The sequence below is a fragment of the Gadus chalcogrammus genome, chromosome 2 (assembly GCF_026213295.1).
Source record: "Gadus chalcogrammus isolate NIFS_2021 chromosome 2, NIFS_Gcha_1.0, whole genome shotgun sequence".
In the NCBI taxonomy this organism is placed as follows: domain Eukaryota; kingdom Metazoa; phylum Chordata; class Actinopteri; order Gadiformes; family Gadidae; genus Gadus; species Gadus chalcogrammus.
In genome coordinates, this window is record NC_079413.1 from 7,699,185 (window position 1) to 7,722,854 (window position 23,670).

General features: G+C 42.1%; 1 protein-coding gene across 3 annotated transcripts; it reads right to left on the reverse strand.

Moving 5' to 3' along the window:
• Positions 1-8,232: 8,232 nt before the first annotated feature.
• micall2a (mical-like 2a) lies at positions 8,233-22,679 on the reverse strand. 3 transcript variants are annotated; one of them, XM_056578674.1, is made up of 18 exons: positions 21,834-22,679; positions 21,540-21,588; positions 17,986-18,127; positions 17,581-17,753; positions 16,618-16,748; positions 15,438-16,163; positions 15,083-15,252; positions 14,201-14,264; positions 13,509-13,684; positions 13,043-13,141; positions 12,672-12,736; positions 12,351-12,474; positions 10,081-10,183; positions 9,720-9,793; positions 9,389-9,503; positions 9,143-9,189; positions 8,987-9,046; positions 8,233-8,470 (listed from the first exon to the last, which is right to left on the reverse strand). In XM_056578674.1, the coding sequence occupies exons 1-18, from the start codon at positions 21,974-21,976 to the stop codon at positions 8,460-8,462; spliced, it is 2,472 nt and encodes an 823-aa protein (XP_056434649.1). In that variant the 5' UTR covers positions 21,977-22,679; the 3' UTR covers positions 8,233-8,459. The 3 variants fall into 3 exon arrangements, with proteins under 3 accessions (XP_056434649.1, XP_056434659.1, XP_056434640.1); XM_056578684.1 differs by having other exon boundaries at positions 8,233-9,046; positions 17,581-17,624; XM_056578665.1 differs by having other exon boundaries at positions 8,233-9,046.
• Positions 22,680-23,670: the final 991 nt, after the last annotated feature.

Here is a 23,670-nt window from a genome sequence, read left to right on the forward strand (position 1 = left end):
CCAGTCAATAAGTTATTATCTACATAGTTAAGTCTAAACTTATGGCTAATTGTAATATCATTTTTTAAGGTTTGATTAAATACAATTTCCCAGAATTTAGGGGGTAAAGGGGAAGTATGCCATTTACAGGCGACCAAATCAACAAACCATATTATGTAAGTACAACACTCATCAAATTACATACTATAGGTCCAGGCATTTGTAAATAATTGAAAGTTGAAATGTTACCTTTAAGAACATTAACTGAGGGTATTTCACAAGCCGTGGGCGCATAACTACGACAACCATCTCAAAGTTATATTATGACGTCATCTTTAAAGCAATTACTATTTGGGAATGCACAATTAATGTGCCACAGGAGAGCACATACATACAGTATACAGTATACAGCATGCAGTATACAGCATACAGCAGGCCAGGCCAGACTGTGACAAGGAAGTTGTTGCACAACTTTTTTTTTTTGTACGGCTCTTTTTGCGCAGATATTCATTAATAATTAATGAATCCTACCCACGATGGCCACCACTGCGTGTGGACTTCTAACGGTAGGTAAAGATGACCGACAAGCCACTGGTGAGAACGTTCAGACAGTTTTATTCTTCTGGTGCCAACACCACAGTCTCGCTAGCATGAGCTGTCTGGCTGAGGAATAAGGGAGGAGGGGATCAACACACTCTAAATGAGTAGACGTAATCCTACTGAATGTGGAGTTAATCCATCCCATAATTAGCAGATTTTCTAATGTATGCCGGGCTTTAATGACCTTTGCAAATGAGAATGGTTGTTTGAATTTCCATCCTTCACATCGTTTTATCCCGCGCCGTATCAGCACTGATGGAACCGAGAGCGGCAGATGATGATATGAGAGAGAGAGAGAGAGAGAGAGAGAGAGAGAGAGAGAGAGAGAGAGAGAGAGAGAGAGAGAGAGAGAGAGAGAGAGAGAGGGATAGGGAGAGAGAGAGAGAGAGAAAGAGAGAGAGAGAGAGAGAGAGAGAGAGAGAGAGAGAGAGAGAGAGAGAGAGAGAGAGAGAGAGGGAGATGGCTTAATGAACAAATGCGCATGGTTTTGAAATGGAAACTGATGGTCTTGAGCCCACCACGAGATTGGGAATGCATTTCCACACCTTGCATATCATCATGAGCGTAAGTGGGGGGGGGAGGGGAGGGGGAGGGGGTGGCCGTGACCCATTAACAACGGATTTCAAGCCTCTTCCTGCAATTAGCCTCACCGCACTCGCTCGCTCTCTCACACGCACACACACGCACACACACGCACACGCACACACACACACACACACACACACACACACACACACACACACACACACACACACACACACACACACCGCTCCCCATCTAAAAGACTATTTCACACACCGGAGCATATAAATACTAGCCGGAAACTAGCCATAAAACAAAGGTGCAGTCGAAACGATGACTACTAAATACTGTTGAGTTATGGGGGACTTGGAGGTGGTTGGGGAAAGTTTGGAACTGGTAGCAAGAGGCCAATCTGGTAGCCATAAGAGGCTAGAGGTCACCAAATACACGTCAGGTAACTTTCCCTGTTCAATAATATAACGGATAAACAACAAAATATCTGTCCCTACAGTAGACATGATGAAGTTATTGAAAACAATTGGTAAAACGTATTATATTTATTATTAAAGAAAAAGTTTGGCACTATAAACCACTATGCCTGACAGAGAGGAAGTTCAAATAACTGACAAGGGTGGATTTAATGCCCCCTCCCATACAAGACGCGTAAGAAGTATGCCATCTTCAGATGCCGCGCGTAAGAAGCCGCCGCGCTAAAGCAAAGCTCAACTAAAACCCAAAGACATTCATCGTGGCTTTAATGCTATCAAACTCTAATCTGTGTGGGATTTTGCGTGTGTTAACACACAGCTACAAAAACGCTGAGAGCAAACACTTCAAAAAGCACTACATAAATGTCTCACTATATTAGCGAGACAATAAACAACCTATTCAATTCGAGGGATTTGCATGGGAAATGGGAGCATTAGAGAAGACATGGGGCTCTTTCGTTTCTCTGTGTACTTTGAGGGGAAGGATGGCTCCACTGTGAGCAAGGGGATAGGAGACCCAAACGCAGGCAGACAAGCTTCCCCTGTTTTGGGAACATTCACTCTCACAATGCCTTAGCTTAGCGCCATCCTGACCACAGAGCAGAAATAAGCTAATTGCTTAATTAGCTGACCCAATTCGATAATCTTTTGGCATATTAACATGAGCTATGCAACTAATAGCCGTGATTCACAGTCACCGTGGTTATTTATGGGTTTACCGTAGTGAGGATCAAACACAAAAACCCTCGGTCAACGTTGTTCCTTTTACGGAAATGGCTGAAAATAAAAAACTTTTTGTGTTCCAGCAAATATTTAGAAATGTATATATTTCATTTCATCTGATTCTAATTGACCTTGTCCTAGACACTAACGGTTATTTTTGTCAACAAAGTTCCTTGCCTGCTCCCAACACAATTGGGCTACAGTTGGAAATTATTGAACCATTTATGCAATAATGGCAGATGAGAGAAGGGGTACCACACAATTATAAAAGTTGTATTTGATCAAATGATGGTTGAAATGGCTTAATTTACTCTTTTTCCCTTTACATGTACACTTTTACATACATGATCTTTGCTCAGCACTGGCAGTTATGGGCAAAAAGTATGCCATTTGTATGAGATGAACTCATCTATATGCTAATTCCTTGGCATGTAGCACTGCTTGGTTTCTCCCATGCAGGGGCTGTTTACCTATTAGCTCTCATGGATGCAAGGGGAATTGGAATATTAGAATAAAAAGATCAGAAATAGCGCGCATTAGCAGTACATCAGCTGTTATTAAATGTGTAACAGCGTGCCGTTTCTGGCCTTTGTGTACGAGATGTGACAACAACATGGACGTAGACGACAGTCATTACAGCTGGAATAGGCCACCGTACCAACTTGTGAGATACAGGGCCTTGTTGCCTCTTTAAAAAGGCAAAGTGGGTTTTATTTCCCCTTCTCCAAAGTCATTCAAATGAGTGTGCCTCTACTGCTGAAATAGTGTATGCTTTCCCCCCCGCTCATTTAAATAAGGATTAATCTCAAGAGTACAAAGTTAAGAAAGAACCCATTTTGAGTTTGGGCAAATTACATCCTTCCCTACCAACTTGAATGAAACACTACAGCTCTTTGCTATGTGTGTAAAAACACACACACACACACACTAACACCCACACACACACACACATACACATACACTATGACTCGTGCCACACTGTGACAAAATGTGTGCAAGGAGACAGGCAGACCCATATAGAGGCAGAGGGTTGTTTGACAGATCACATTACAAGCCAGGCCCCTAAATGCTAATGTAATTTTCATATGAACCAGGCTTAAAGAGATCCAATCGCCATCCCCTGATTCAGGCGACTGTTGTGTTCAAGGAGGATGACAACCCCTCCTTATTGTCTATGTAATTCACCAAAAATTGCCACTTACAGTCCGCTCAGAGTAGGACGCTTGATCTTCAAGCTTCCTCTGGTCTCTGCCACTCATCCCCATTTTCTACTTCTTCCAAAAGTGCCACCACTTCATTAACCTCGCCAGGCAGGAGATAAGAGAGAGGCAGTGCATCAAAAGCTGCTCTCAGTCAGCGAGAGAGGGGTGTGTGTGGGGGGAGAGAGAGAGAGAGAGAGAGAGAGAGAGAGAGAGAGAGAGAGAGAGAGAGAGAGAGAGAGAGAGAGAGAGAGAGATGCATGGCAGGCATATCAGACACCCAGACCAGAACCCAACAAAAAACACACACACAGAAAGTACCCCCACAGAGAGTATCGTTTGTTTCCTGGCATTCATTTACAGACATGTGCAGCACATGTATTATTGTCAGTTGTTTTTTTTGCCTGCTTTCTTTCATGTTTTGAAGAAGCTTGATTGGAAAGGTTAACATCTTAATTGGAGAAACATGTTTGAATATATTGTAGTTTTGTCCGGTTTCTTAATATAATAGGCTGAAATATTTAGTTGCAAGTTCAAAGAAGCTTGATTGGAAGAGCCTTGGACCTGAGTTGAAGGGCATTCATTACCACGGCGATTAAAGTATACCCAACGATGGAGAAAGATGGTTCATTCGTAATAACGTTACATTAAAGTAAATTGTCACTGGTTTCGTTTTTTGTAGATTAAACCGTGAACAAATGTAGACAGATCTTTCAGCCCATATTCAAAAGAAGCGTGAAAAAACTTGACTTAAACAACTGTGGTTCAATCCTCAGACAATGGAGAAACATGCTCCGGTACAATACCTGCCTCATCTCATGATAAGTTTTAAAGTTAAACCTAAGTTTGAGGAAGCTTATTTTTCACTAACCAAGTACTATATTTTATTAAACTTGGAATAAGAACATTCCCAGTGACATCAAAGGGTATTGTGAAACCAGATGGGTACAACCACTTCTGACTCCCTCTCAAGGCATGAAAGTACATCATGTATTAACTGAGTCACAATATTGTTTTACTTGCACCACATATAAATCTTGCTGGTGCTTTTAATCCCTCTACCCACAGTTTCCTCAGAAAAAAAAAAAGGAGGATATAAATTATTTTCCTTTGGTGGCAACGGTAAATCCCTGCCTGGATTCTGTTAAAAGGCTTAAAATGTCACTAAATGCCAGGGCTGAGACTAGCGCGAACACACAGCTTCTTTGAGACAAGACTTTGAGAAAAAGCTGTTGAAAGTTACCTGAAACTGATGAGGTTAATATTCTTATCAGAAGCCCAGGCTCCTGTGAAAGTGGATATTGAAAATAGCAAAGGTAACACTCCCCATTAAAAGGCTATCACAGGGATTAACGCCATAAACACCAATTACACATCTAATTGTTTATTGTCATAGCGCTTTCTAAAACTGCTTGAACACTTGGAAGTACGGCAAGGGAACTTCATAAACCGTGCGAGTGTAATAAAACTGAGTAGGAAAACATCACACAAATAACAGGCGATCCAGCTTAGGGTATTCATGGGGTACATACAAAGAAAAGGACTCAAATACCATGCACATCCCTCGGTAGGCCAATGGAGGCCTTAGGAGTTTGGAACTAACTTTATACGAGCATGGGCCTTTCACTGAAAGGTAACAGAGGACAAAGGCCCAGCGAGGAAATACACTCGACATGTGTGAATCAGGAGGCAAAATACAGTGCACTAAGTCGGCCTCTGCGGAGAAACCACAGAGAGAGGGGAAGAAGGGAAAGAGTGAGACATTCTCCTATCTATTAAGACTTTTTTATTTATATATATATTCATATATATATATATATATGTGTGTGTGTGTGTGTGTGTGTTTGGAAGGAGTTTTTACTGAGCCACAAAACCCAGCAGCAGGAAAAGGGATAAAAAAAAAAAGATTCCTTAAGACTAGGCGGTGGGTAACCACAGTGCTGAATCTCAGGCTGGAGTTAAAAGTTGTACCGCGGTGTTAAGGAAAGAGAGGGAGAGAGGGAAGGAGAGAGCGAGAGAGAGGGAGACGTGTGGCAGGATCCTGCATGCCGGCTGATAACATGCTTGGATTAGGGATGTTTAAGGGGAAGTGAAAATTATTCATTTGAGATGGATGAAAGCTGCACTCGTCAAGTCTACCAGTCATGCACTTTATACATTTCATTTCCAACCGCTGCCATGCATAATTTCTCCTCAATGCAAATTTCGTACACACACTGAAATGGTGGGAATATTTACCCCCTCTGCCAGAACACATTCTGACACAGAAAATGGATCATCTCAATTGAACAGGGATGGAGAGGGAGGGGGTAACAATGCAATTTGTTTTTATTAAATGTTTGGGGTGGTGTGAGAATTTGAAATTTGTGTCAAAGCAAAATAATGGGAAATGATAAATTCCACTTAAAAAAAAATGCTTAAATCTTAAAAAAATACAAAAACGTAGATGTCATGGTAACAACAGAACAATCTAGAGCGTTGTGCACACATACGTCTCCATCGCAGTGAGTTTCAGTATTAGGGAGTGTGTGACTTGGTATCTGATTAATTAGCGGAATTAGGTTTAAAATATCTACTAATGTTGGTCTAAGAGCCTAGTGTGTGTGTGTGTGTGTGTGTGTGTGTGTGTGTGTGTGTGTGTGTGTGTGTGTGTGTGTGTGTGTGTGTGTGTGTGTGTGTGTGTGTGTGTGTGTGTGTGTGTGGGAGTGAGTGAGTGAGTGACTGAGTGACTGAGTGTGTGTGTGTGTGCGTGTGACTATACAAATATTATGATCTCTCTGATGAGAATTAGGTCTCCAGCCTGAATAGCCAATAAATTAGAGGCACGATTCTCGTTTACTCATCAGAGCTAATGAGCCTGATAAAATTACCTCGAGCATCATAATTACAGGCTAGTGGCAGACTCTGGCACATGCTATCAAATGAGACCTCTTCGCTTCAACAACTCTCACACACAGAAAATCCGACACACACACAGGCCAGACGCACGCACCAAAAAAACTTGGGTCAGGATAGAAGTTGCAACCCATCCCGGATAAATGCGAAATATTAAATTAAAACAATTATATTTGAAGAGAGCAGCATAACAATATTATAATGTTGTTATGCTGCTATTTATGTATGCATATATCTATATCTTTACCTAAATGTACATGCATAAATAAAAAAGAGGAAGTAGCACCATCCAAGATACACCGATCAACTATCTGTTATACCTCATTGTTCTTATAAATGTTCGAATAAATGATAAACGTTCCATCAACAAAACAGAATTCAAATTTCCCTTCTTTCTGTCACCCGTGTTCTCACTGATTTTGTTCGTATTCTCTCCCAGGCCTTTCATAGAGATTAAGCACTTCATGGGTAATGGCATATTTTAATGAGCGCTGGCAGACTGGACACGAGAGCTCACCTCCGAGGATTCCATTTCATCACACGTTCACAGGATGAATTGTTTTTTTGACTTATGAATATTAATATCCCTCTAATTTGAGGCTGTTGTTAATGCTTGTCGCTAGGAGCTCGGAAAATCAGGTCCCATTCCAGTTTAAAACCCATGTATTAGACAACCCCCTCACCCCCTCATACACACACCAACCCCCCCATCCCCCACCCCCTGACACTAAGCCATCGCCTTTGATTCTTAATTGCAGAAGTGCAAGCATTTGCAGTATATGGCGCGCAAAGCTTTAATTAACTCTAATATCACACATATTCAGTGTTGACTGTCACAGACATCATGCCTTGCATTTTTTTTCTGTACCCCGCCACCCAATCTTCGGCGTGCGCTCAACTAGAAAGATTGTTTTTCCAAGTTCATGATCACAATTTCATGCATTTCAAAACGGGAAAGGGGGGGATGGGGGAGACGGATTCCCTAAGTAGCTGAATTATATTGACGGGAGCAAATTAACTTGATGCCTTCCTTTAAAACATTATTTAAAAACACATTAAATGCACACATTGATTGCCATTCGTCTTCAAAAGAAAAAACTGATTTATTGGGACAATAAGTTCAGTCAAAACACTATAAATATGTACGTCCATCATCAGTTCAAAATTGTGGCATGAAAAAGAAACAGACACCGCCTACAAACACTGGAAATAGCATTTTCACAGATGAGTGACTAAGCAAATCAATAACGTTAAGGAATGTGAAATTTATAATAGGCCAGGTAGGGATTGGGGGCCATTCTTTAACAGATATTAGTGAAGAGTAATGTTTAATTAAACCTGGTGTGCAGATAAGGAGCTCCATACAAACCTATAGTTTATAAGCCCTGCCTGGCCATAAGCTACAGCTCTAAACTAATCCTCTTTCACGTAATATTATTGCTTCAGCCCAGCTGAACATTTTGCAGCATTTATAAAATTAGCAAAGAAATTAACTGTCTGTACTGTGGCAAATTGGATTTCAAAGTTCCTGCGGTGTGATACTGCATACCCAGGCTGCCACCTACAGTACAGAATGAGAGTGTTTATAGGTGGTAAAAAAAAAAGGGCAAAAAACATCTCATTCAACATGTGTGGGTTATGTCAACATGTGTGTCTTTGCCATCATTTTGACATCTTGATATTTTTTCCTGTTTAAATTTCCTTTTATATATTCCCTAAAACGGATAGAAATCGATTATAAAAATGTATAATTGTTTTTGTCTTGAATTAAGACAACTAAAAGTAACATTGCTTAAAATGTGTTATAATTCTAAATACACGGTCAAATGGAAATCAATCTTTCCTTGCTTCTTTTGATCTGAATTAAATTGGAAGATTTCCTGTATAATAATTCATAAACATGCCTTTTTTGCTATACGAGTGACTACGCTACTGAGTTGAAGTGAAAATATATGTATTGTTACAATATCGATCGCATTAAAAATGCTTCAAGTACATTGTGATGGGTTCTTTAAACATTTATTTTTACACAGACATGTTAAGACAACCTATCCTATAAAAAACCTGAGGACACACACACACACACACACACACACACACACACACACACACACACACACACACACACACACACACACACACACACACACACACACACACACACACACACACACACACACACACACACACACACACACACACACACACACACACACAAGATATTCATGACCCTCAACAAATTCTAACTGTACGGTGAGGAAAACAATTCAAGGTTTCAATTCAAGGTGAACTATTAAACAATGTAAATGTTAACAAAACCATGATCATCTTCCAATACATACAATAGTGAATATTTTAACATGAAGCAAATTATTTTATGGTCACACTTGCCAAATTTTCCACAGTAACCCAATTCAAAAAAAAAAAAGGACACAATTAATTCTTCTATAATGTATTCAAATCGTTGAGATATAAAACCATTAAAAGCTGACTTAATACCCGCACACTTTTCAGTTAGTGTATTAGGGCATGGCAGTAAGCTTCAACACCGGTTCTGTGTTTAATCCACCACTCTCTTACTTCTGCGCCTGAAGAGTTTTGAAACAGACGACTTCCTTCTTTTGGGTGATTTCTTTACCCCTGTTCACCAAAATAAAAGACTCATAACAAACGGCATCGGGACGTAAATTAAAAAACTTTTTAATGTTCAAAACAACATATAAACTTTGAACTTACCAAGACTCTGCATCATATTATTTAACTGTTGATCCTCTTCCACTTCCCTGAAATGAATTTAACATGAGTATTGCAGTGTTAACGTGGTCCTGTATCGACCAAGTGCAGAAGAAAAAAAAAAGGATGATGATGAATGTAATGTGAACAGCAGTTCGAGTGAGAAGGAATGAAGCTCATAAAAAAAAAACACTTTCACTGTTCTCCAAGACTACCGACAAAACAACAACAAAGCCCATTGAATCTCACCTGAGCCTGTCTTCATCCAAAACCTGCACAATGGCGTTTCGGCCGTTCACTATCTCCACCAGTCTCCCCATCAGCTTCTCCTCACGCTCTTGATCCGCCGCAGACTTTAAACTATCTGGTTGAGCAAAATGAACACGGCAGAGAAGGAGATAATGAAGACAATACTACACTCAAGTTAATTATTTGCACACACACACACACACACACACACACACACACACACACACACACACACACACACACACACACACACACACACACACACACACACACACACACACACACACACACACACACACACACACACACACACACACACACACACACACACCTGGTTTTCCCAGCAGTATTCGGAGTTCTGCCTCCACTCCAGGCTGTTGTACCTCCAGGTCTTGTATCCTGGCTCTGGATGGATGCAGACATTCTTGACAGTTGGTTAATGCTGCAATTTACCAACTAAAAAAGGTACTTAAGCCAAAAAGTAAACCTAACATATAATCAAAAAATATATTGAATTGTACACAAAAGATGTATTTCACACAAATATTGCTTGAACTAAAAGTTTTAAATTGGTGAAATATAATCATGGGGGTGTGTTTCAACGTGTGGAATAAAATGCCTACATTGGAACGACGGATGGACAGACGCACATTCACACGCGCACACGCACACACACAGCAATTAACACTCACATGTAGACCAGTTCGGACTCCTTCCTAATGTACACCTGCTTCTTCCTGATGAGGTTGAACCACTCAACCATTATGGGGTCCATCAAAATGTCCCCCCCTGCATCTGAAAGGGGACGTCATAGTTTTGGATACATAGCGCTTAATTGGAAAAGTGTGAGTCAAATACTATTCAATTAATCAAAGTTATACTGTTAATTATAAACTCGGGGGCCCATGTATGAACATTTATTGGGCCCTGGATTCAGGATTCTGGCACAAACCTCATGTCAAGACAGTCACACAGCTTTTAATTTAGTAAATTTAGATTCCTTTATCTCGTCAAATTGAAAATGCTGCCAATTAGCAAATGCATTGCCATGTGCATGCATTATCTCTTTCTAATCACATTAGTAACAGATTCATACCCGGACCGAAATATTACAGGAAGAATCCAAAAAATGTGCAAAGGCGGAAACATCATAATTTAATATCAAGCTTTAAATTAACAGCTTTTGTTGAGGCCGAAATTACACTTGGCTTGTCTTTCCGTTTCACGATCGCTGAAGCCAAGGTTTCTCACACACTCATTTAGCCTCCAATTAATCAATCAATCAAGTAAAGACGACAAGTGATGTCTCCAACGAGTATCTGTTCACATCTGACTGAGTACGTTATGTGATGGGGTGCAAGAACAACCAATCAAAACCAAACCAACATTCGGACCAAAATGGCAGCATCTTCACTGTATAAATTCATAAAGTTAAAAAAGATTGTATCAAGGAATAATATTGGTGAGAATTATATATTTTTTTATTGTTGGATGCTTTGCCAAAAACTAGTAAACTATTGACTTATGTATGCTGCGTAGATCAAGGATACATCAGGTAGAGTCCAGGCTTACATTGTGAAGTCATAGTAATCTAAGAATCCCTCTATGCTGTACCATCACCTTTATCAGTAAAAATACAGGCAAGAATTTTTAAAGCCGGAGTTTAAACAATTATACACACTTAATTGGTTTGTCCCACGGCAGAAGCAAACATAAAGGATGCTGCCTGACCAATCGTGCCTCAAACAATGAATCGTTTTGCAAAGAGGCCCCTTCGGACGCCCAGGAATTAGTGTCTAGGTCAGCATCTCAGAGTCAAATCACAGACGAGGTGCTAAACACTTGAAGCTTATACACACATTTCCACTGGGGAAACTGACTTACACGCATGTTAGAGAAAGGTTAGACAAAAAATAAAATAACCAGATTGGGGTTTAATCTTGCTGAAACGGTAAACTAGGGAAATCCAACACACTATCCTTACGTATGATAATCAGAGTTATAAGGCAATGTCCAAATATGACCCTTAACATTGCACTTGTAGTTCGGGGCATATGCAAACGCAAAAGCAACGTGGGTTTACACACGACACAATGGAGAGGAATACATTTGCCTAACAAAGTATAGATCAAATTGAATGACCCTTTTATGTCTTTTATAACGTGTAAAATTGGAATAATGGAGTTGAGAAAATAAATCAATGGGGTCTTGTTTGGGGAATATGCAAATATCAAAATTTGCTGCTCAACAATTATGGCCAGTACCCTCTGGGATGTCAAGGGACCGGAGATAAAAAAGCCAACCTTGTTCTCAGAGCCTCAATCTCTAAAAATAACACGCTTGTACGATGAATTACTAACAAGGTTTGGTTTCCTCCTCCTCTCCCCTCCCCCTTTCCAAATGTCCATTCATGGGAGGTATTTTAATTCAAAAAGGCGGAACATTTATTTTAAATTCTGAGCAAAATGACAGCACGTTCACAGCCTGAGCTCAGGACAGATTCATCGAGCCAAAGAGAGAAGGAATAATATTGGGTGGTTGGAAAAAGAACATTACTGTGGCCCAAGCCATGTTTACCTTGAACAAAGCAATCAAGCACCTTCAGGCTCCAACTAATGAGTATTTGAACTGTCATTTAGTCCATGAAACGTCATAAATAATGACAAATATCCATCACAAGGAACCAGAAGCCAATGCCTTGTCATAATATGCTTGCTTTGTCTGCAGCCAGGAAAAATAATGAAGGAATTCATTCTAGAATCTGAAATATCTTAATATCCGAGTTCAGTCTGAACACAGGGATGGATCCAACTTCTTTAAAATAAGTAAAGTGGTAAATATTCATATGGGTAGGACAGTGTATTAGCGAGTGTGTTTGAATCCTAGCCAAAAAGCTAGGTGGCTTGATCCCCATGTAAAAAAAGAAAAGTATTCTAACTGACTTTATCGTAAAAAGACACACCTTCCTCGCAGCTGCGTAGCTTTTTCTCCAGCTCCACCCCCTCCTTCTCCAAGGCACCCAGCTCCTCCTCGATATCGCCCAGCTCCTTCACAATCTGATCTGTCGGTATGTGATGACACCTTATCTGATGGCATCCAATCAGAGAAAAGAAGAGTCACCACACACAGGAGGGATGATCAAACCGCCACATTTGAAGCAGGTTGCTAAATACACTGGAAAGCCTGTCACGACAGTCACCGGCGAGGTAATAAAAATATAATCATATTTGGATAGCCGTTAATTAATCTCTACAAAAAAGAGACTTAATAGGGGAAAACTTACAATGGTTGACCTCATTTCGGTCTTGGAGGCGTTGGCGGGTGACAGATACTTTCCCCTTTTAGTGCCTAAAAAAGGAGGTAGATAAAATGGGATTAGGGAGACCTTTTCATGGCGGATCATCGGGAAACCATTGTCGCATGTGACTTAACCTGCTTCTTATGTTAAAAAAAAAGAAAGAAAAAAAAGTCGACATGTTCTCATGATCTTCCCCCTGCCGTAAGGAAGAGCCCGGAATATCAACAGGAAGGGGAGAGAGGCCAGGCCCAGGCGCCTGGCGGTTGGCGATAACACAGAGAGAGAGAGAGAGAGAGAGAGAGAGAGAGAGAGAGAGAGAGAGAGAGAGAGAGAGAGAGAGAGAGCAGGGTCTCGACCTGGTGAGCCGCTGAGGTGTAGATGTTTCTGATTGGCTGGAGTCCGAGGTGAGCAGGCGGGGTTTGGCGAAGGACATCCTGCGGTAACGCGTGTCATGGCTGAAATAAAAACCAAGCAGGGGAATGGTGGGGGGTATCAAAGAGGGTCTATGATTTATATTGCGAAACCGCAAAACACAGAAGTTATCCCCCCGCCACCCAAAAAAAAACGGGGAGGGAAGTACTGATTAAATGTTCATACTGATCACGTCTTCACACCCCTCTTTTCTTTGGATCAATTAGTTGGAATGACGCAACAAATATATGACACCTACGAAAAACAAAAAACAATCTGACCATTTAATAAATGCGAAAATTATGTCAATTTTTTTTAGTTACAAATGTTAAAGTATGTGTCAGACTTGAATGACGGACCTAAACCATTGTCATATTTGCGATGTGTAAACAAAAAGGTCAACTCGATTACCCAAGGAGGTCTGGGGTTCCACTGGGATCAGAAGACTCCCACATGGAGGATCAACCAAGGGTACGTCTGGTTGCAACACTTCAGGTGCCACGGCCGTAGCGCGGACGGCGGCCGGAGACGCCTCAGGCGCCGTCTGAGGCTCGTCCTGCTCTTCGCCAACATAGACGTCCGAATTTCTGCAAGGATAATAAGGAAAAATCGAACACTATCTGCTTTCTACCCATAGACCAACAAATGGATACGAGGGATGTATAAAAGGGGAAAAGAGATAGAACTCACCTTTCATGTTAGAATGGTTAAAAAAAAAGCCATGAAAACAGTGGGAGGGTCATTGTGACTGGTAGGTAATGAGGCGGCTGAGGTGTTAGGACAGTGGTGGGGGGAGGGGGGGGGGGGGGGGGGTGAGAGTTTGGAGGGCCAGCGGGCGTTTCCTTAGGACCGGACTAGAAGATTGGGCAGGGCTACAGAAGGGGACTAGTGGCATGGCACTCTGAGCCCGTCGACAACCACAAGCACAACAGATGAGAGAAGGGAGAGGAAGTGGTCTCAGTAGAGGGCAGAGTACAGAAGCTGCATGGTTTCAAGGTCAAAATGTTTCAAGACATTTTCTCCCTCTACGGTTAGCCTTTTTTTCTGAGCCGCCTTCCGCTAAGCGAGCTCGTGTTAGTAAGCCGGTTTAGCCGGAGACTTACCTTCTTTCTGGATCCGTTGTGACGAGCTTCAGCTTTGAACGCCTGTCCTGACAGGCCGTCAAGTCTGCACACGAAATACAAAACTGATTGAGAGGCCTACTTTGATAGCCATAGCTCAGCCTAATGCAGAATTATATAGCACAACCCTTGATTCAACACTGCATCACGGTTGAAGTGGGACTCATCCGTTGCTTGTGGACTGGCTGGATGTGGGCCAATAAAGCATCTCTAGTTAGCCTTTAGGAAATGCATGCGTTAGGGCCTGAACCCCTACTCTTGTAAGCAGATGGCTTAATCTGTCTAGAAGTACCGGTTCCACTGAGACATATGCGCACATCTGCAGGTGCTATGAGATCATTGGTATGGTCTGGGGAATTAACGCACTAGTTCATAAGCGCTCTGTGTTGAGCAAAATAACGCAAATAACACATGGCATGACCATCAACTAACTTATGAAGCCGCCGTCCAAAAATCTGTCATTAAATCTTAAGAATTTAAACCTTTGTTTACCAGGAAACATCTGGTTTAGTTTATCAGTGAAACTTTGCATCATGACACCTGGCCTGATGTGTGAAGATATTTCTTCACACATCGAGTATACAAGAATGGAGCAATTTTGCTTTGAGTTAATGGGAAGTTAAAAGTACAAATTGCGATGTTTGTTTTTTTATGCCTTTAACTAGGACAAGCATAGGACCACAGGTGGGAATCAAACCTGGGTCGCTGCAAAAGCTTTTTCTACATGGTTAGCGGACTAGTGGTTTGAGCCACTAAGCCATAAAAACACTGTGGCCACTAGACATTTTGACTAGTCGGAAAAACATTGTTTTTTTCCCCAATTCCTGGTTGAATTTATATATATTTAATTAGATCATATCTTACCTGTGGTTGTGTTTCCCACCGTTGTCAACCTGGTCTCGTCCATCTGAACGGCCTTCGGGCCAGAGGCTTCCACAGCGGTTGGCTGTCCTCTCCGGGTCCCTTCCTTGCCTTGGGTAGACGTTTCCTGTGTGAAGCTAGCACCACCATCTGGACTGGGGTCGCCTCCGAACCTGCATCCAAACAAAACACACTCGCATCATCATCATCATCATCATCATCATCATCATCATCATCATCAGCATCAGCATTATCCTCAGCATCATCGGCATGACGACCATAAATAGAAAGCATAGGTCCACCTTGCGGTCCAAACACAAGGAACCAAAAAAGAGGGTACCAGAACTATGACACCCACCTTCTCTTCGCTGATCGGACGGTGAAATGGCGGACATTGTTGTTGTTGCAGTTTTCCTGAGCCGGCTTCTTGCCGCTCTTCTCCTTTGCGCCTGTGGAGTGGCTGTGGACGTCGGCCGGTCCAGGGGGCTTCATGTGGGCCCAAGGGGGCTCCGCCACGGGCCCGGCCCGGCCCGTCTGGAAGAACCTCTGGCGGGCTGCCTGGGTCTTCTGTGCCGACAGGGAGAGCGGGGTGGAGTGGTCCGCCGTCTTGTTCGCAGAGGAGCTCACAGGGGTGACGGGGGTCAAAGAGGTCACGGGGGTCGCAGAGGTCAAAGAGGTCACAGGGGTCGCGGGGGACACAGAGCTGACGTCGGCGGCCTTGCAGGTGACGGGGTTGGTCGAGACGGAGACCGGACACGGGGCGGGGGGGGTTTGGCTGACGCTTCTGGGTCGTGGCGCTAGCGTGGGACGGTTAGCGTCCGGTCGCTGAATTGAAGCAGGAGGATCACGATGGTGATGATGATGAGGATGATGGCCGTTGGATTGCGCCGTCGAAGCCGGCTTGAACGCGTTTGACCGGCTAGACACGAGAGGATCAGGATCAGTCGGGGCCGTCGCCGTGGACGATACAGCCTTGGGCTCGCTCTGCTGCTGATCCCGCTGGTGAGACTTGCAGACGAAGGTGTCTGGCGACGAGCCGACCCTGTAGGCCCCAGGACGGAGCGTTCCAGAGCAGTCGCTGCATCTGGGTGGGAGGGGGGTGGAGGGGTGGCCGTAGTTTAGACATAATAATAACACATTCAGCTTATGTAGCGCTTTTCAAAATACTCAAAGTCGCTTAACAGTGAGTAAACACAGATTAAAATCATTTATCAATAAAGTATGAAAGTCAAAAGATAAAATAGGATAAAAATAGGAAGCTAAAAAACTGAAATAGCTATATAAGACTAGGACTAGTTAAAAGGAGGGAGGGGAGAGAAAGGACAGACTGTATGTGTGTTATTTTGTGTTGAAAGCGATCTTGAAAAGGTGTTTTGAGGGCCTGTTTAAATGATGGGAGTGTGAAAGCCTGTCGGATGTGGTTGGGGAGGGAGTTACAGAGGGAGGATGCTGCAACTGAGAGGGCCGCACAGCTTGTGGGTTCCTTCACCGCACAGTGTGGGAAACTGAGTGGCTTAGAGAAAGAAGCAGCATCTCACCTGAAGCAGCTCCGGTGATAGAGCTTCCCGTCCACAAAGTGCCTCTGGACCAGGTGAACGTGACTTTGGCACGCGACACATTTGCTGTTAAGGGTCCCGGACTTTCCCGTGTTTCCGGGTGTGGCCGTCTTCTACAAAGTGGAGAGACGGTATAACAATTTGAATTGGTCTGTTGGAAAGGGTAACAGAACAATTACAGTCAAAGCAGCTGCTTATGGTGTGTTCCTGAATCCTCGGACGCCAGCCTTCCGAGTCGGAAGTCGGGAAATCCCCCAGCTTTCTTGCGGCATTTCTCGGAGGCACGGCCCCTTTTGGTCTTCATCTCTCGGAGTGAGGGTAGACCGAGAGCAGTGATGATGCTCTCAACAAAAATGCTGTGCCAGTGAAGAAATAGATTTTCTTTGTATTTGTACCACGTTGGTCATTTCAATGCTCTTTCACACTTGATTACATTGCTACTTTATTTCGGTCACCAATATATGCATTGAACGGCCTTGCTGTGCGTGCAATACAATGTAAAGTTGTGTTGTTTGTTTTCGGGCTGGTTTACTATAGAGGCTAATGTAGCTAACAATAAACAACAACTAGCCAAATTCATGACACAATCACCGAGACGAACGGGAATGCTATAAATGCTCCGAGACCGGAAATGATGTAGAAGTGCAACTCGGAAGGCTGGCGTCCGAGGATTCAGGAACACACCACAAGCATATGTCACTCCTCTATGACATGGGTATATGCATTTAAGAGGATTTTAAAAAGGAAATCTGGGATTCACCCCTCCCCCCCAAATTATCCGACCTGCATCATCCAACTGATCTTGATTCACTTTCTGTCTCCTACCTTATCCTGAATGACCTCATGTCTGAATTGACTGAATCATTCACTTTGCATGAAAGCCTCTCCTCAATGACTAAAGACTAACTAGGCTGTCCTCAGGTGACACCCACAACTAGAACCAACCTCAGCAGTGGCAGAAGAGGCTCTGGCCGTTCCGGGGGAGGACTCTGTAACGTGCGGGGAAGGAAAACCTTTCTCAGTCGCCGTTTTAGAAACAAAGGTTTTGGAGACCATGGGGAGATTCTTCTTCGACAGATTCTCTTTGGAGCCCTCTGCTGGCCGTTTAACACCTCCAACTTGAAATATGACAAGCAATTACTCTCTCTCTAGATACACAAGTAAGCCTAAGCTAAACAAACATTTTCCCAAATAAAAGTTAGTGGGTTTCATTGTGGAACAGGTTTAAGATAGCTCAATATAGATCATCTAAAGTTGGTTCCATAACTATTAATTTAATTTTTAAGTGGTAAATTGGACAATTCCATATGAAGTGGATATACAACCCAAGTCAGTGAACAACATTCTTACTTGCAGAGCGTCCGTTGAAATAGTTGTAGTACTGGGAAACATAGGTGAGGATGCTGAGCCTGTCTGGAACCCGCAAGGCCACCATGTCCTCTGCATCCAACAGAGCAGGAATCCCCAGCTTCTCCTCAGCAATACGGAATGCCTAGAGGAAATTGATAACCATGATACAGCTATTAAGTCGACGGCGTGCATAACCATACAGGCAGGGATGGGCACAAATACATCAACATTTATTTCCAAATAAAATACCAAATACCAACCTTAAAGATGTGTCAAAATAAGCTACAAAATACAGCAGCCAAAATATTTATCAAAATAAAATACTGTATTTTTGTATTTTCAAAATACTACAAAATACTTCTTTCCCCAAGGTAGTTTAATAACATTCCTCTAATAGCCTTTTTCATCTATCCCTTCACTTGTACACTACCTGGAAAAACATCAGAAAGCAAGAGACTCCTTCCATAATCAGTCAACAGACTAGATATGCTGACCCCTCATGTTAGAAACATCCCAATATAAACCTCTGCCCTGAGAAATGTTCTGTAACTCAATGAACCCTTCCTTATTTACTCTCTTGGTGTAATAGATTGCCCACTATGAATCAGTGACAATAACTCAAAGACAAACAATCCAAATGGATGATTTATTTAGAAATTTTAACTATAGGTAGCATTTTAACCTTTTCAGTTATTTAACACCTTCACTCCCAAACGTATGGTGAGTTGCATCACAGTTTAATAATTTTGTATACACCAGAAACTGTTGTGTGCACAACCTCTATCAATCTAAATACAAAAGAAATAAATCGGGTTGTCACATACCATCCAATCATTTAGGCCAATTAGAAGCCAATAATTATGACATTATCAATCATTACTTATTTGGAATGTGCAAGAGGTTGGAAATGTCCTTGTTTGAGGTAAGAAATGATCAGTCAAGTCACCATAGCACTGAAATATTTCACAGGTCGGAGAACATAAGGAATTTAAAGTCGAGAAAAAACTGTAAAACAGAAAAAAGAAAGGAAAATAGCAAACTCAAGTGTGCCATCAAAGCTCGAGAACTCTAGTCCTTGTGCTGTCCTTGTGTGAGCAAAGGAGCATGTGTAACCTTAGCCACCTTAGCTAGTGGTGTCTCCTCAGTTGATGCCTTTAAGCACAACTAACTTCTCAAACAGTGTTGCATTCAGACAACATCTATGGGGCCTGTTAATCAGTCCAGCAAAGGAAAATAAATGCTCTACTGGAGCAGAACACGGAATGATGGTATTGAACCTTACAAAAAGGGTTTTGATGAAGGGGTACTGGTCCAAGGATGGTAAGTCCTTCCTTTGGTCCTCTAAAACATGCAGTGACTCTAGCTCAGCCATGCTGTGAGATGTCTTCTGGATAACCTCCACGTCTTCTGTGAACATGAAGAAGTCATCCTCTTCCTCTACCGTAGCAGTTGCGTTTCAAGCCTCACTCTCAGTAACAATCCCAAGATCTGTGTCAGCCTGAGGCATCAGTTCTTGGAATCTTTTTTTTCTTTACTTGCCATTTGTGGAGGCAGCCAGCGCATCTTAAAGTACAGATGGGTCACACTCGCCAGGATCGCTTCATTCACTTCTGGTCGAAGTTCTAGAAAGGCACCAAATCTGAGCTGGAACCCATCCACTATGGCATGGCGAAGGTGTGAGCAGAAACTGAGGTTGTTGTCATGCAGAGCGTCTAGCTTTGCCTCTACTGCAAATAAGGTCGGAATTAATTCTGCGTAATAGCATGGTGACTGCTCTGCAATCAATCAATTGCCTGCTCAAGGGGTTTCAGGACTTATATTCTTCAATGTACTCCATCTCTGCATCCTTAAATAATGGCAGGTTTAACTTTTTCATGAGATCAGGGAGTGTCTCGCGGATGCTGCGGAGCTGATGAAGGCTGTCATATAGAGAGTTCCAACGTGTCGCACAAGGTGTTATCAACCTGAATTTTAGCAACAGGCAGACAGAGACAGAGATTTCGTGCTTTATAGATAGATGTCATCACGGTGTTTGACAGAATGTATTTTACAGTATTTTGAAAATACAAAAATATACAACACTGAAGTATTTTGATACAAAATACGAAGGCATTTTCATCATCTCGATAAAATACAAATTACAAAATAGCATTTTGTATTTGAAACACGTATTTTAAATACAGGTATTAGAAATACTGCCCATCCCTGCATACAGGGAGAGTTTTTTGATGTGCTTCATAATGGATGCTGAAGCACAAGAACCGTTTGTATAAAAATAGGAATTGTTGGGAAAAAAAACAATGCGGGGACCACACCCAATTGTCTGTTGAAATGCCAAACTTTCCGATAAACGGTCCACACACACACCAAAATAACCAGTCCCTCTACCGTGTGTGTGTGTGTGTGTGTGTGTGTGTGTGTGTGTGTGTGTGTGTGTGTGTGTGTGTGTGTGTGTGTGTGTGTGTGTGTGTGTGTGTGTGTGTGTGTGTGTGTGTGTGTGTGTGTGTGTGTGTGTGTGTGTGTGTGTGTTTTCCTGTGCGCTCTCAGGGATAAGACTGAGGATAAGGGGGGCAGGATGCAGAGCCATTGTCTAGGATCAGCCTGGACTGACTCATTAAAAATCCACATCAGGATTAACACGGAGGACCCCCACTGTCCCAATTTCAGAGTCCCAATTCGTGCATTTAATAAGAGTGCTTGGAGTGCAAAACATTGAACTTGTGTTAATAAGCAGAATGAAAAACAAAACACACACAAAAAATAGATAAAACAACTGTGGAGAAGAGCAACACCAAAGGGACAGTGCATGAGACAATAATATACCTATGAAAAAAAACTAAAAAGCTTTCACATGAGAGGAATATCGTTTGTCACTTTCTCAGTTCAACAAGTTCATTCTTATCTAGAATTCAGTGAAGCACACGTTTTTTCATGGGCACTAGAACACACTTTTAAAAGGGAAACGTAGCCTCTGCGACCATGACACAGTTCCACACAGCCTACACTAGGATCACCAGGATCGAGTGGCCTGTAGGACAGTCAGTCTCATTCAAAATGAATAGGCTGGAGAGATTCTCCTCAGATCGGGTTCTTCATCTGACGACACGGTCCTAGACCAGGAAGTCCATTTAGTAGACTACCTAGGCATAGCCCCATGGGGCATGTGATCGTCAAACACAATAATACTTGGACCTCAGCCTGCGTTTAGGGTCGTTAAGGGGTTAAGTAAATTGTGTGTAGAATAAACACGCATTAACTGCGAAGATTAAGAATCGTTTAATATGAGCGTGGCATACAATTACCTTTGGTCTGTGATATGTTGATTTTACTAATTGGCTTTTTATTACACTGCCATCACCAATCAGAAACCACTTTACATTTACATCAATCAACCTCCTGAGAATCTCAGAGCAGTCTTCTATGTTGTAGGCATGTGGTTGAACCTCTATCAATAGGTCTTCAACTTTGAATAAGTGGTTGACAGTATTTTTATTCAGAGTAAAATATGCCTTATTTGAAACACGTAGGCCTACAATGTAGCGAAGAGATCTTACCAAGTGGTTGTTTTGAAATACATCCTCTTTTTTTAGTGACTCATAGTCTCTGGAACAGAAAAGAAAATTATAAACGTTAAAAGGACAAGCCTTCAATGGCCTAATTAAGTAGCAATACACATCACCCATTCATAAATATAGGACGATCAATCAACATCATTAACAAAGACTAACTCTTTGCAACGATCCACTGCATTACAACTCATTACAAACTAATCGGACATGTTCCTACAGTTTAATATCTAGACAGACTAGATCAGATCAGATCAATTTACAGAATGAACACATGCTTACATCAGGTCCGGTCTGTACTTGTGAATCAGAGCGCAGAATGCCATTCCGTTTTTAAACGAAGTCGTCATGTTGTTGATGGCAACATCTTGGTACCCATCACACTGCATTTTGCACCATTTCTCCAAAGCTTTGATAGCGGACATCCTTCTCCGTCCACGAACACTGCACACGACTTGCGACCTAGCTTCGATTCCACCACGTAAGTTATAGTACGATTTAAAAAAAGATCATTAAAACCACATCGACCGTGACAAAACGGCGGACATAAAGTTATCGGCGAGATCTGGCGTGTAAATAAATACGGAGCTGGCTGTCTGCAGCCGCGGCTCTGCGTCCGGTGTCCTGTTGTACCTGCGAGGGGTGGGAACTTTCTTGTTCATTAGCCTGATTGCTACTATAGGGGATGATTCATATTTAATACACTAGTTAATGTTCATTGATGTATAAGGGGAGTATGTGTGTGGATTTGTTCGAATAGCTGAATGTATGCCTTGGTAATGTGTGCTTTGTTTAGTGTAGTTGTCGGCTTCAGCATAGCATGACATAAACTGCCCAATATTTAATGCGATGGTATGCCTATATGCGAAGTTTTGTTTCAGAGAAAAGAGATTCTTGTTGTTGAATGTTATTTGGTTCATTCCGGACAGGACACAATTGTGAACCGTGCACCAAGTGTGTGTTTACATTTTGGAAATGCAAAGATTACTTCAGTGCATTATCTCTAATGACATGTGTAACATGTGAACATGCAACTCAAGATAAAACTCAATGCCACCGCCTACTTTTGGTCCATCCACACTCACTGATTAGTAAACAGATAGCTCTGCTGGGTTTTGGCAGAGCACTCGCTTGGTTGAAAATGTATATACAAATGAAGGGGGGCAATAGAGGTGGAACTTGTTTTTGAATAAACTAAAACCCCTCTTATAGTATATTCGACAACAACCCCCTTAAACATATTGTGAGTCAGAAAAGATAGCAAACAGGGGAATTGTCTTTAATTTATTTGGTGAGTCATTCATGTTTAAACCATGCCTGAACAATACAACAATAGGGGCGCGTGTGATGGAGTCATCCATATGTTGTTTACTTTTAATAATTTAAGCTTTGTTTTCTATTCTTTGTATTGTCTAGCCACCCGTTCCTAGTGTTATCTAACGTTAACTTTTGTGCCTGGGCTAAACTGGTCACAAGGGAGCAGGGATCCCCCTTATGCCTTCTTCTGCTTGGTGAGAACACAGGCAACTCTGTCCTTTGGTAAAACATCTCCCTGATCTGATCATTGAAAACTGCATTTTGGGCATGGGGTGAAACTATTTAAATAGCTCAGTGAAACTGTATTCTGGGATCACTCTGCTAGAGAGGAGACTAGTGTATGCTTACATTAAAATAGCTTAATTGTCTACAACTATTGTGTGCTTTTTTGCATTTAGAAGTCTGTCCTAGACGCATTATCTTGTAATGAAATTGCCACGATGCACAAACAAAAGCAGAAACACTAATTTCTCCCCATGGTATAACAACCAGCGCATTGTGTGTTCACAAACAAAAGAGCCAGTCCCCCCTGTTATATTTGCATTTAATGTTGGAATTCAGACAAGACCCCCAACACAGATTTTGATTACACATGTGTCTCATTCTCATATCCGTGGCTGCTAGGTCAGAGATTATGAACTAATGGGGAAACGTTGTTTATTGATTGGTGTTAGAACGCTATAGCCCCCTTGGTACACTGGCTTCGTAATGTCCACCATAACTAAAGGGACGAACAGTTAATTAATGCATGTGAACTGTGGACCTTTGTCCTGAAAATATCATTGAGCTCCACTTTATTTTG

Bases quoted from the DNA above. Each gene is read 5' to 3' on its own strand.
- micall2a (XM_056578665.1), bottom strand. From the start codon at position 21,976: ATGTCCGCTATCAAAGCTTTGGAGAAATGGTGCAAAATGCAGTGTGAT. The intron at 10,184-12,350 runs GTGTGTCTTTTT...GTCCCCTTTCAG, and splicing joins GCTACGCAGCTGCGAGGAAG to ATGCAGGGGGGGACATTTTG. The intron at 9,794-10,080 runs GTGAGTGTTAAT...GCATCCATCCAG, and splicing joins GAGTCCGAACTGGTCTACAT to AGCCAGGATACAAGACCTGG.